General features: G+C 35.1%; 2 protein-coding genes across 2 annotated transcripts; one reads left to right on the top strand and one right to left on the bottom strand.

The window, feature by feature from the left end:
* Window positions 1-4750: 4750 nt before the first annotated feature.
* On the top strand, window positions 4751-12386 carry LOC105791980 (lon protease homolog 2, peroxisomal). The gene is made up of 17 exons (XM_012620322.2): window positions 4751-4932; window positions 5581-5693; window positions 5775-5883; window positions 6053-6222; window positions 6536-6627; window positions 6781-6960; window positions 7041-7124; window positions 7422-7549; window positions 7671-7872; window positions 7954-8160; window positions 8800-8930; window positions 9197-9410; window positions 9913-10215; window positions 10461-10655; window positions 11070-11315; window positions 11510-11611; window positions 11898-12386. Exons 1-17 carry the CDS (start codon window positions 4826-4828, stop codon window positions 11979-11981), a joined length of 2667 nt encoding a protein of 888 aa, XP_012475776.1. The 5' UTR covers window positions 4751-4825; the 3' UTR covers window positions 11982-12386.
* Window positions 12342-13617, bottom strand: LOC105793394 (ATP synthase subunit delta', mitochondrial; the record flags this gene model as incomplete). The annotated part of the gene is given in 3 exon segments (XM_012622305.2): window positions 12342-12716; window positions 12719-12902; window positions 13435-13617. Coding segments are annotated over 3 exon segments (492 nt in total), but the record flags the coding sequence as incomplete, so codon positions are not given.
* Between the last annotated feature and the right edge of the window lie 656 nt (window positions 13618-14273).

Genomic DNA, 14273 nt, shown 5'->3' with positions numbered 1-14273 from the left:
TAAATCCTACTAACACAAGAAACAAGAAGGTGTTAGATATTGTAAAGGAGAATAAAAACAAACAAATGAAAACCTACAGCTAAGAATCAATAAAATTGTTGAAAGCAGAAAACACGAAAAATCATGGAGTAACTTGACAACTTCGTTCGAGGTGTTCCCGATCTCAAAAAATCACAAAATTAAATCTGGAATGTCTTCAAATATTGAATTTTTGATCTGGAAAATTTGGGCACCAAATTCAACCCGCTGAATATTTTTTTAATTTTTTATTGGATTTCATCTTTTTTCAATTTTTTGACTTTTTCGACTTATTTTTTTGCGGGAAATATTTTTGTATATTCAATAAAAGTGCCACAAATATGTATATAAAATTTCAGATCAATCAGAAAACGTTTACCCACTCAAATGAATTTTTTTCAAAAATTTTTCTGGGTAAAACTGCTGTTTGTAATTTAAAAAATAGAGATCAGTTTAGAAATCAACCAAGAACACCCAAAACGCCCAAAATCTGATACCAAATGATACGGGGTTGCGCGCGGACCAAGATCGAGTTGCCAAGTCACGAGAAACTCCTACGAAAACCCTAAACAATTAGATCTGAAACGAAACAGAAAATTAAAAGATTAGATTTTTGAATTTTCAGATCTGAAATAAAATCCCCAAAACAGTAAAGAATCAAATTGAGAATAGAAATAAGTGTTAATAAGGAATCTTGAAACCCTAGAGGAGATTGCGATTCTGCCCAATTGAACACCAAGATAGTTTTCCCCAAATTTCGACAATCTGATTTCGTCCAAAAAGAGTATGGAAGAGCCCTAGAAATTGGGGATTTTTTTTGGGCTGATTCCTTAAGATAGAAAAGGGCTGAAAACACAATAAAAAATAGAAAATAAATTAGATAAAGATTCAGCACAAGCAGAAATAAAGAAAGAATTGACAGTAAGAAATTAAAAGATAAGTCCTAAGAAGCCTTGAAATCCCGAAAGATCTCACAACTCCCTTCAAACGGCTCTAATCTCCCCTCCAAAGAATATCAATGGCAAGAAGAAGGTTGAAGATGGCTCCCACAATCAAAAAGATTGTTAAAACAACTTCTAAAGAAAACTCAAGAGAAAATTCTTGGAGAACTCAAAGAGAATTTTCACTCAAATCAAATCTGAAATTTTCAATGTAATTGTAATGTAATGTAGGGTGGCTGGCCAAGCCATATAAATAGGCCTTTCAAATGTTTTCCTAATTTAATTAGAACACTAAAACTAAAACTAAGAAAAAACTCCTAATTATTTTAATATGGAAATTCGGCCAATGGTCTTTTATTTGGGACTCTTGGACTGAATATAAAAATTTAAACTAAGTAAAATAAATAAATAAATAAATAAAAAGAAAACTTTACAACTTGGGCCACTTTGACAATTTGGCCTGATTTTTCAACTAAGTATGGATGGATTTCTTGATTGGGCTTGGAATCTTCTTATTGGGCCTTGCCCTCAAGAATTTGGGCTTGTGATCCATCTCCTACAGAAATTGAATCGTTGATGCTCGTAACGGAGATCCAATGCGCTTTGGCTGCAAGATTTGGTGTCTTGGACCTAGATTCCCAATATTTGAAATCTTGATTTTCCCTTTCTTTTGTGTACGCATCTAAGGCCTTGCTAACAAACTCCTGGATGGTCCCATTTAGTTTGGAACGCATTTGTCGGGCCTTTGATCTCGTATCAACTGTTATACATCGTTTTGCTTCAAAGTTGACCTTGACAGTTTCTACCTTGTGTCACTCCTTGTACTCTCAGAAAAAGGGTCAGTTGACTATGAAGGAATATTTGACAAAAATTAAAAGTTTGTGTGATACACTTACAGCTGCAGGTAATGATGTTTCTGAACAAGAGCAGATTAGTATTATTCTTGCTGGTCTGCCTGTGGAGTTTGAATCCATTAGGATTGTAGCGTCTGCAATGAAGGTTCCTCTTGATCTTCTTGCAGAAATGCTCACTGATTGTGAGGCTCGACAACAAGAGCTTCTTTCGAATGTATCTTTTCAGGCTAATCTTGTTCAACAACATGGAAATACTAATGACACTATCAGTAAGAGTGATAGGGGTGCTCGAACTTCTTACAGAGGTAATGGAAGGTTTTCTCGAGGCCGAGGTCGAGGAAGGAAGTTCAGTCATACTAAACTCCAATGTCAGTTATGTGGAAGAGTTGGTCATACTGTCCAGAAATGCTATTATCGTTTTGATGAGAATTTTGAAGGTGTGTCTGATCAGCCTATGCAGGTTCATTGTCATTAGTTTCAGGATTCTTCAATTTCTTCTTATGCTCATTGCTGCTCTCATGCGAATAGGGATTTAAATAGCGGTCCGATATCGGAATAGCGGTCGCTATATAGCGGTAGCGGCACCGTCCGAAACCGTTATTGCTGAAAATAGCGGTGTGAAGCGGAGTCACACTGATAGCGGTGGATTGTGGCTGCAATTTAACGGGTAACGACCAATTGCGGGAATAACGGGCCGCTATTCCCGTTATTTTCTGTTACAGTGGTTAAAGTAGCATCAGATTGGAAAAGACCCTTTCTTTTGAGTAAGAGTGAGTAGTAGCTAAGATCTTGAGGTTTTCAGCGTACTCGCTGTCCATGGTTGGGTCGATTCTGCCGGGGCCGGTGGAATTGTACAATCGGCGCGAAACAGTCGGGCAATGGAATATGCCGATTGTATGACCACCTGAAAAATAAATGAGAGCACTTTGAACAACCGAGAAGCCTGAGAACATTTCCCCAAAGGAAAAGTGAAGCAAGGATGAAGATGATGAGCCATGAAGCGACAGTGATGAAGTTGAATTGATATACTTGAAGCAATATCCATGTTGTTGTTGAAACCAGAACAACTGTTGCACACTTGCACTCACTTTCTTTCTCCTGAAATATTTTTGAAAGAAAGTAGTTTGGGGGTGTACTTCCTTTGTTTTTTCAAGTAATGAAACGTTGAATTTGTTGATTGAAAAAATTAAGTGAAGAACAAAGAGGAGTTTGTTTGATTTACATGTACACAAGTGTAGAGAACAACGTGGAAGCCATGCAACAGCCAGTAAAACTGGAGAGCTAAGTGGTCAAGTTAAGCCCTTGGTTACTGAAGAGAGTAAGGAGAGTAGTGAAGTTGTGGAAAGGGCTTGGAATGTTTTACAATAAGTTGTGCGAATTTTAAAAAAATTCACAACCGCGATACCCGCAATGACCGCAATAGCATCTGTTATGTCCGCAACCACGATAAACGCAACGCGACCGAAAACGCGGCCGCAGCCTCAATTTAAATCCCTGCATGCGAGTGCTTCCACTGATGTTGTGACTACTCCCAACCCCAGATCGTGTTCTTCTAATCCTTCAAATTCAACTATGTGGTATCCCGATTCAGGAGCAACCAATCATGTTACTAATGATTTGAATAATGTGAAGGGTGCTGCACCATATACAGGTAATCGGCTTCCTACATTTATAGAGTTTTTACAAGGTTAACTAACACCAGTACCTGTTATCAACTAACTAACTGCTAACAACTAACTATAACAGTTAACTACTATTTTAAAACCTTAATAGTATGAAACGTTAATTTTCATTTATCGCATTTTTTATAAAATGAAAATTTCGATAAAAAAATTAATGATTATATTCAAGTTATTTTTATAGTTTATATTAGATGGTATATATTTACTTTATTAAAGCCAAACAAATTAATTCTATATTATTATTTACGGTTTGACAGTGTAGCTTTATAAATAATATCTAAGTTTTAGTTGAGTGAAAAATAATTTAACAAATATACTTATTAAAAATTCATATAGAAATTAAATAATGCTTTGGTTGAAATGATAAAGTTGAATATTTAAGTCCATTGAAGGTAAATTTATCTTTTAAATAAAATCTAAAACCACTTGCATGTGATGAGAGTTAAACCCAAAATATTATAATTTTTAACAACTTAACTTTATTACTTCAACTAAGCTATATATATTTAGTTATTATATCAAACTTTTAAATTTTGTTAATATATTTTTACTTACCTTAATCAAGTCACACCAACTCATTGGTAAAATACTCTTTTTCCCTATGAAGGTCAAATTTCTGTAACTTTAACCTCAATTAATTTAAATATTTTTATTAATTAAAATTTATAAAAAATTATATTTCAAAACTAATTCTTTAAAGTTTTTATAATATATATATATATATATATTTCTAAATTTTATGTATACTGAATTTTAATATAGATAAATGTGAAAAGGAAACCCCATAGTTTAATGAACTTCGCTAAGCTTGTTATTTAATCAATCAGGAACCGAAGTTATTGTTCAAAATTCAAATAAATAAAATTTCATTAGAAATATAGTTAATTATTACCATTTCAGACTAGGTGAAATGGAAAACACATTACACTTTCAATAAAAATAAAGCTCAGACAGGGAGCAATCGGGAAAAAAATTTAGATTGTTTAAGTCGAAAATTCATATAGATAAACTCAATCTTGTTCGATTTTGTAAATTGAGTTCTAAACTAAACTTCTATTTTCAGTTCATTCTTTTTTTATTTAACTAACAACACAATGAAGATGTGTTACATATAATGTTGTTTATTGTTTTTAGATAAATTTATGATCGACAAACTTTAGGGATCAATCTGAAATTTAAGATATAGTTTAGGATCCAAGTTACAATAAAGCCTCTTTTATTATTATTATTTTATATGGTTAACTGTCAGCTAAACAAATTAGTAGTCCCTCTTTCCTTCTGGTTTCTCTTCTATTTCTAATTTCCTCTGAGAAAACGAAGGTATTTAAAAATGGCGGAATCGGTGGAGCTGCCAGGTCGTTTAGCGATTCTTCCGTTCAGAAACAAAGTTTTATTGCCTGGTGCCTTTATTCGGATTCGCTGCACTTCACATAGCAGGTTTCCTTTTCTTTTTGTTCTCTTTTGGGTATTTGACTAAACTCTATTAACCAGCGACACAAAAATGGGGAAAATTTTTTATGGCTTCAAATTTTGGAATTAGGGTCGTTTCTTTGGTTCTCTCTTTTTTTTAAAAGTAGAATGTTCTTTTTTTTTTTTTGCGAGTTTATTCCCTTGGTTCTTACGTATAATATTAGGCTTTGTTTTCCTCTTGTTTTTTTTTTCTCGTGAAACGTACATGGCTTTAAAAGTTTTCGACTCTTCTAATTCGAGCTCATATTAACCATTCACTTCCAGTTCTTAGAAATTCAAGTTCCTAAATTGTACGTGAGTTATTCTTTTCTAAACGTCCGGTTTTATGTAATGTTCTGTTTATTTTAGCTGAATAATAAAAATGGAGATAGTAGAATCACGGATTAGTTCGTTATTTGTTATTAGAGAAAAAGTGGTTTGACCTTTTCAGTGTGAAATTGGTGGAGTTTTTGGGTCTTCTAGTTCGAGCTCATTTTCCATTCACTTCCAGTTCTTGGAAATTCAATCTATTTCCTAAGTTGTACTTGAGTTATCTGTTTATTTTAGCTGAATAATAGCAATGGAGCTGGTAGAATCACGGGATTGGTTCATTATTTGTTATTGTGACCATTGCAGTGTGAAATTGGTGGAGCAAGAGTTATGGCAGCGAGAAGAGAAAGGATTAATTGGGATTCTTCCAGTTCGAGATGCTGCTGAGATGACTTCGATGGATTCTGTGTTATCTCAAGGTTGTTAATTGTGGACTTGTTTTGCTACCAAGACGAATGCTTAAAGTTTTTTTTAGTAAGAGGTTTTAAACCACTTTTCAGGTGTAGGAAGTGAATCTGGAGAGCGGAGCTCAAAAGTTCAGATTAGCACATCAGATGCTCACAAGGTTGATGGGAAAAGCCACCCTGAAGTTATTCATTGGCATAAAAGGTACTTTCAATCAATCATCTACAACTGTTTTGTGCTTTCAGATATTGTTTGATTAAGCCTATTTCTTTTTTGCTTATGTCAATATTCAAGGCCTTGACATTTACTCTTTTATTCTTCTAGTGAGATAAGGCTATACTTATGGTACTTACGTTTGATTTTGATATCCCAGGGGTGTGGCTGCACGTGCTTTGCATCTGTCAAGAGGAGTGGAGAAACCGAGTGGGAGGGTCACGTACATTGTGGTCCTTGAAGGTTTATGCAGATTCAATGTAGAGGAACTTAGCACACGAGGACCTTACTGCACTGCAAAGATATCTTCACTTGAGATGACTAAGGCTGGTAAGTTGGCATAACATTCTTTCTTCTGTAAGCACAATCACTAAAAATATGAGTGCATGGTGTTCTTTCTGTTGCAAAATTAAAAATATAATAAGTTGGTATCACTAGTCTCTTTTTCAATCTCTAGTACCAGAAGAAAGATTATGTCCTATGGTCTTTGGCTAGAATTAACTCTGGATGCGTTTATTTTATCAAGAGAGATGATATCCTGCTTTTTAGATGCAAGTGTTCCTTTTGAGAACATTGGAATTGTAACACTGTTTAGTATCCTGTTCACGTTTGTAAGTTTCTTCAACCTTTTAATTGTGCTTAGAGATGGAGCAAGTGGAGCAAGATCCAGATTTTGTAACATTGTCTCGACAATTCAAAGCAACTGCTATGGAGCTTATTTCTGTTCTTGAGCAGGTAAAATATTTAACCTGTTCTTTTACTTATCAGTGTCTCTGACCTATGTCACGAAACAAATAAAGATTGTTAGTTCTCTTGTTGATTGCAAACTTGGCTATGTTCTTGTGTTATTATTCTAGTGACAGTTCATGTCTTTGTGCCTACTGTCAGAAACAAAAAACTGGTGGAAGAATAAAAGTTCTTTTGGAGACACTTCCTCTTCACAAATTGGCTGATATATTTGTTGCTAGCTTTGAGATGAGTCTTGAAGAGCAGCTCTCTATGTTGGATTCTGTTGATCCTAAAGTAAGGCTTTCAAAAGCTACTGAGTTAGTTGACAGGCATCTACAGGTGAGCTATTTACTTATGGTTAACATTGTCAGTTTAATTCTTCTTTTGGACTTTATCCAGTTAATGTATTACATTTGCAGTCAATACGTGTAGCAGAGAAGATTACACAAAAGGTTGAAGGGCAATTGTCAAAATCACAGAAGGAGTTTCTTTTGCGACAACAGGTTAGCTTTCTTCAACAGCTGGAAGTTTTTAGGGAGTGGAAAGTAGAGGGTGCTACAGGTTTTTTACAGTAACAGACTAATTAGTAACTTATGATTTGTTATTTTCCAGCCGTTTGTATAGCATCAGTAGTTGTGGAGATGGTCCACCTGTAAAGATAGTTTTTTGGGGGTTTCTCATGTCTCGTGTTTGGAGCTATGTTTGCTGCTGGAAAAACCTTTTCTTGGTTTTTTGCATGTACATTTCATGTTTTCTAAGTTTTACCTGCCTAAGCATTTTACTTTTGAAATATATTCTAGATGAGGGCCATAAAAGAGGAGCTTGGAGACAATGATGATGATGAGGATGATTTGGCTGCCTTGGAAAGAAAGATGCAGAGTGCGGGGATGCCTTCAAATATCTGGAAGCATGCACAGAGGGAGTTGAGGTATAATAATAGACAGTATAAGTGGCAAATTTTGTGAAACTCGTTTTGTGATCCAAAGTTGTTATATTCGATTTTAATTGGATATGATGTTTAACAAGGTTGTCTATTATTCTCATTTCAGGAGGCTTAAGAAAATGCCACCGCAACAACCTGGATACAATAGTTCACGTGTCTACTTGGAGCTTCTTGCTGATCTGCCTTGGCAAAAGGCCAGTGAGGAACAGGAATTGGACCTGAAGGCTGCGAAAGACCGTCTGGACTGTGACCATTATGGTTTATCCAAGGTCAAGCAACGGATAATTGAATATCTGGCTGTTCGGAAGGTTGACCAATTATCTATTTATTGTTGCTTTGATACCTTTTAATTTTATATATATTCATTTGGTTTGAATTATTGCAATCAGCTTAAGCCAGATGCAAGGGGTCCAGTTCTGTGCTTTGTTGGGCCACCAGGTGTTGGGAAAACATCATTAGCATCATCGATCGCCGCTGCTTTGGGAAGAAAATTTGTGCGCATATCTTTGGGTGGTGTCAAGGATGAGGCTGATATCCGAGGGCATAGGAGAACATATATTGGAAGTATGCCTGGGCGTCTTATTGATGGGTTAAAGGTAAAATGGGTTTCTTGTATTATAATGTGATTCTAGACTTTATGTTCTGCTCTATTGCATACAGGTTTCGGAGTGCTGTTTTCCCCAACTGTGAGCTGACTGAGAATATCAATTATTAGAGGTCTACATTTGTTTCAGTGGAACACCATTAGCAATTTAACCATTCTTTGAGAAATGTTCTTGTTCTACTTTCTCGCTGAATGATTTATTAGACTGTATTTCCTCTTTAACAGCATAACCAGTTTTGATTTTGATCGGTGGTCAATTTCCACTCTTAAATATGCTAGAAGTTGATGTATTCAGCTTTTATCTTCTACCAAGTCATTGTATGGGTGTGCTCCACAGCAGTTTTCTATGCGTTACTGTTGGTATTGTGATCCTGTGCATTACTGCATTAATATATGTAGGGTATTATGGTTCTTTTTGCCTCATCAATTAGTTTGAGAATCAGACAAAACCACTTAGAACTAAATGATGATTTAAGTTTGTATGATGCCGTATGAAATTTATCATAGGCTGACAGTCTGAAGTTTGGAGAACTGAATCCCCAGTGAATTAAGATTCTCAATATCCTTATTGGATTTATATTATATGCCAATGGTTATTGGTCTTACCATACTGATTTTATTTGGCTTCTAGAGAGTAGCTGTTTGCAACCCAGTCATGCTATTGGACGAGATTGACAAGACAGGTTCTGATGTGCGTGGTGATCCAGCTTCAGCTCTACTGGAGGTTCTTGATCCGGAGCAGAATAAATCTTTCAACGACCAGTATCCTACTTTCTTCTATGTCTAGATTATCATGGTGAAGTTTGGCTTGGAAACCAGCAGTAAATTTATTGATCTTTATTAGTAAATCCTTGAAAATTTGCGTTGCTGTTTAACTTGTGGACTTTATTTAACATTTATTCTTTGACCCTTTTTTGAATTGTATATATGACATTGTTATTGATTCTACGTGGGTATTTGCGTCTCCATCACTAAACCCATTTCATGTGTGAGTTGGTCTTTCGTGATCTTTAACTGAGGTTGAATAGCTATTTGAATGTGCCATATGACCTTTCAAAGGTGATTTTTGTGGCTACTGCAAATAGGGTGCAGCCTATTCCTCCTCCACTCTTGGACAGGATGGAAGTCATTGAGCTGCCTGGATATACCGCTGAAGAAAAGCTAAGAATAGCCATGCAACATTTGATTCCACGAGTTTTGGATCAGCATGGATTGAATTCTGAGTACCTTCAAATTCCGGAGGTATTTATCACAATTCAATCTTGTCTTTTTGAGGCGCGTGCTTCCATACTTGATAATATTGGGTGTCTTAAGTTCATTAACACCTGTTGTTATGACTACCCTTGAGCATGGAGATAATTTTTAGAAACCTGTGAGCTGGTCTTTGCTTCCCTATTATCTCAGTTGAATAAATGATTATTAGGATTTAGGACTAATATCAAGTATGGAGGTCTTTTCCATCTCATTTTGAAGGCTAAGGTTACTTTGTAATATTTGTTGATTATATCCGTGGAAGATGTCTGAGCTCTTTCATTTTCAAAATTTAATAGAACATAGAGGCATCTATTTCTTCAACTCTTCTACTTAAAATTTAGATTAAGATGTCAGTAAGATCAAGATAAAATAAGCTAATATAAGCATCGAGTTATATTGTATCGTACAGCACATTTTATTTATTTCTTTGCATTCCAGTTCCACCAAGTTATATTAAGTAATCTTATCTTAATGCCTTTTATTGTGGTAGGCCATGGTTAAACTTGTTATTCAGAGGTACACCAGGGAAGCTGGTGTCCGGAATCTCGAAAGGAACTTGGCTGCTTTGGCTCGCGCTGCTGCTGTAAGAGTTGCTGAACAAGAACAGGCTGTCTCAGTTAGCAAAGATGTTCATAAGCTAGCTTCTCCTCTGCTGGATAACAGGCTTGCTGAGGGAGCTGAGATGGAAATGGAAGTCCTTCCAATGGGTGTGAATAATAATGAGATATCAACTGCATTCAAAATTTCCTCACGTTTAGTTGTTGATGAGGCTATGCTGGAAAAAATATTGGGGGTAATAATTCCTCACAAACTCTTTTCTTTTATCTGGATATTCACTTTTTAAAACCTTTAGAATTGGGTCCATTTAAATGTGGTGAAAAAAATATTTTTGGTTTTCAGTTTTTCTTTTCCGGTCACTTTAGGCATAAACTCTCCATGTATGATGTGGTCCATAGGCTTGAGTAAGTTTATGCTGACAGTAGGTTGAGTTCACATTCTTTCTTAATACGAATGAGGTGCTTGTACTCTCTAATGCAGCCTCCTAGGTTTGATGACCGAGAAGCTGCAGATCGTGTTGCCACTCCCGGAGTATCTGTTGGGCTTGTTTGGACCAATTTCGGAGGAGAGGTTCAGTTTGTGGAGGCTACAGCAATGATTGGAAATGGTGAATTACATCTTACTGGGCAACTTGGTGATGTTATTAAAGAATCTGCTAAAATAGCATTGACATGGGTATGCGTTCTTGGATCACATTTTCTACATTTGTCTGATTCAAAATCCATCACCATGAATGCTGCTGGTGATTTAAAAGTTGCTACGTAAACTGTAGCTGGTGTGGGCATATTATTTATTGGATCAGGATCATGCATGTTTTCTAAAAATTACTACCTTATCCTTCAACACCTCCTGATTGATCTAAAAGTTGCAATAGAGCACTTCCTGTCTACTTTTGTTGATTCTGTAAACAGACCTCATATACAAGTTGCTCGTTGATATTACTCTCGTCAGTTATTCTGCTTCTTTGTTGTTAATTATGCTTTTATTTCTTGTGTGGTTGCCATTGCACCTTTCTTGGTATAATTGTCAAACTCAAATAACTCTGTATTCTTTTAAGGGTTTTATTTTAAAGTGTTTCCTATTTTTCAGGTGAGAGCCAGGGCAGCAGATCTTAAGTTGGCACCTGCAGAGGAAAAAAATGTGCTGCAGGGTAGAGATATTCATATACATTTTCCAGCTGGGGCTGTACCAAAGGATGGGCCATCAGCCGGTGTGACGCTTGTAACGGCACTGGTTTCTTTGTTTAGTCAGAAATGTGTAAGAGCAGATACCGCAATGACTGGAGAAATGACACTGAGAGGTCTTGTGTTACCTGTCGGTGGTATTAAGGATAAGGTGTGTTTTATTTCATGAGCTACTGTGTATATATATAGCAAGAGAATAATATGTTCATCATCGATAATAATATTTGCTTATGTTTGATCAAAATCTTTTCTCGTCAAAGAATATGCAATAACAAAAAGATTGACTGAAACTGCTTTTATTTCTCATTCTTTTCAACATTTTTTCCCCGAATATCAATTGTGCAGATACTAGCAGCACACCGTCATGGTATCAAGAGAGTTATTCTACCAGAGAGAAATCTAAAGGACTTAGTTGAAGTACCTGCGTCTGTGCTTTCCAACCTAGAGGTATTTTTTCCCACGTATTTGAAGCAAACATTACTCTAATATCTCTGCACTTCTATATTTTCAGTCAGCATCGTAACATGTAGTTTGAATTTGGTTCTGTTTGCCCATAAGTTTTGGCAATTACTGGGGGATTCAGGCATTCTTTTTCGAACTAGAATCTGGATGACACCTAAGAATGATTTGAGTGCTTGCATTAGTGATAACATTTTTCCCATTGATCGGATTTTTTGTCTCAAACATATAAATAAGGCAACTGAGAAAACAATTGACCATCTTCCCTCACCAGATTCTGCTGGCCAAGCGAATGGAAGATGTGTTGGAGCAGGCGTTTGATGGGGGATCCCCATGGAGACAACACTCAAAATTATGACAAAGCTGCTTCAAGCATCTCTGGTGACCAAATTGTTTGTTCGGGGCTTTGTCTGTTCACAGATTCCAATTATTTATAGTCTTGTTTGGAAATAAAGCTCAGCTGTCATGGACCTTTTGCAAATAAGGCTTGTATACCTCTGTTGGGAAGCTTCGGGTGGAAATTGCTGGTATGCGTTTCCCTTTTCCTTTTCTTTTAACACACTGAATTTCGGAGGCTTGCATACAGCTCCCCTTGTAATATGTTCTCGTTTTCCTTCATTTTTCTTCCTGTATAATTTAATAACATTATAGTCTTACGTGTTTGAGATTTATGTGTAAATAAGATTACATATACTATTTATAAACCAAGGATGAGATGTGATTATTATAATGAAAGCACGCAAGGCAACCTAACATTTCATTACTTATTTCCCAAAACCAAACCTCATAAACTGATTGGTTCCTGTTATTTGGGATCAACAGACCAGCCTCTTCTATTGTATGAAAGCATAAAACAAGGATAGGATCATTTTTTTAATCAATTTTGATGAAGTCGGCATATAAAAAAGTTGATGCACAAATCGGAAAGCAATACGGGGAGTGAGCTGCGTGGATTATGTACAGAAGTATTAGCCTGTAATACCAGAGTTGAGTGCACTGTGAACGTCAACGCCAATTTGGGCTTCAGCTTTCTCCAAATCAGTAGTGGCTGAGCCAAGGTTTTGGGTGAACTCAGCCAGACTCAATGCGGTCGAGTGGGCACTGCTTCCACAGTAATAATATCAGAAACAAAGTTGGTGGCACTGCAGAGCAAATATTTTGTTACATCCTTCACTTCATGCACCGACAAGACATCAGGTTTGAGTTCAGCAATTGTAGGTACATGCCTAGGCAAAACAGCCATATGCCCAGTTGTTGCAGGAACTATTACCATGTCGACCTGATAAAATAGATGCACCGTAAGTCAGAAATTTATTAATATGATGTCTCCCACATTGAAATTTTATTCAAACACCCCAAATACTTATTGTATATATATTACATACAAAAGTTGCTCGTAAATTGGTAGGCACTGTAATGATATATGGTAGAACAAATAACTAATAGGATAGGATAGACCATGATTCACTTCTTATGAATTAGTATAATAACTTTGCTAAAGCATGGATATTGGTCCGATATGAAAGAAAATGGTATAGGTTAAAAGAGGAAATGAACTTAAATTGATAATGAACTAATGTTTGAAAAAAATTGCATAATTGGTAAATACTTATAAGATTGCTAATATAGGATGTAAATGACCATTTTTAGTTTAAGCTATAACTCAAGTAATTGATCAATATAATTAAAATAAACCATAAATCAATCAAAACTAAATTCAACCGAAACCCAGACGCCAAATACATAGCCATTAATCGCACTACGAAGACCCAAGCGAACCCCATTTTTTTACAAAAAGAAAAAAAGCAAACCTCTTTTGCGGGGCAAGGGGTGAAGAGAGCAGATGAAGTCTTGGGAGGGTCCAAATTGGGTATAACTTTGCTCCATGATTCGATGAAGTTGGAATCTTGCAGGTACGTGTGCGGAGAAACCTCGACGCTTGCGGGAACATGGTCAGACGCTTTCTTTTGGTGGCGGTGGATCCTACTAGGTTTTTACTGGTGTTCTGTTCACTTCTTTGTTTTCTATTTTACCTTCACTTATATATACATATTTTATTTTCCAATTACAGTAGATTGTTTTTACAATTTGACAGACAATACATGTGTTCAATAAAAATTCAATAAAAAGAATATGTTGATTTGAACGACAAATTTAGGAATATTTCAAGATAAAAATTAGGAAATAGATTTTTGAAAAATACTTTTTACAAAATGTATTTTTTTATGGATGATTAAATAGTAGTGGTTTCATCTTTGACTCTTAAAGTTCAATTCTTCTCCTAAGTAAATTTTTATTTTTATTTTAAATTATTTTAAGCTTTTTATATTTTTAATTAATAAAAATATTATTTTTAAATTTTACTCTTAATTCATCTATTTAATTAGTAATTTTTTATTTATATAAATAAATTATAATAAAAATATATGTTAAAATATTTTACACATAAAAATAATACTAATATTTAAAATAATTATTTAATTTTATAATATTAAAATTTATTATACTCAGTGAAAAATAAATATTGACATATAAAATTATATAAAAGAAAAATAAATAAATAAAATTAGTATATTCTCTTAAAAATTAAAATATTCTTAACATGAGGGATATATAATATATTTTCATTATATAATTACATATTTATTAT

The sequence above is a fragment of the Gossypium raimondii genome, chromosome 8 (genome assembly GCF_025698545.1).
Source record: "Gossypium raimondii isolate GPD5lz chromosome 8, ASM2569854v1, whole genome shotgun sequence".
Classification (NCBI taxonomy): domain Eukaryota; kingdom Viridiplantae; phylum Streptophyta; class Magnoliopsida; order Malvales; family Malvaceae; genus Gossypium; species Gossypium raimondii.
The sequence above is the reverse complement of the archived record's forward strand: the minus strand, read 5'-3'. Positions and strand labels throughout refer to the sequence as shown.

What these genes read in the sequence shown, in the direction of transcription:
- LOC105791980 (XM_012620322.2), top strand. Translation starts at nt 4,826, where the DNA reads ATGGCGGAATCGGTGGAGCTGCCAGGTCGTTTAGCGATTCTTCCGTTC. An exon ending in CGCTGCACTTCACATAGCAG is followed by an intron (nt 4,933 to 5,580) that starts GTTTCCTTTTCT and finishes TGACCATTGCAG; the next exon opens with TGTGAAATTGGTGGAGCAAG. An exon ending in TGCTGGAAAAAATATTGGGG is followed by an intron (nt 10,216 to 10,460) that starts GTAATAATTCCT and finishes TCTCTAATGCAG; the next exon opens with CCTCCTAGGTTTGATGACCG.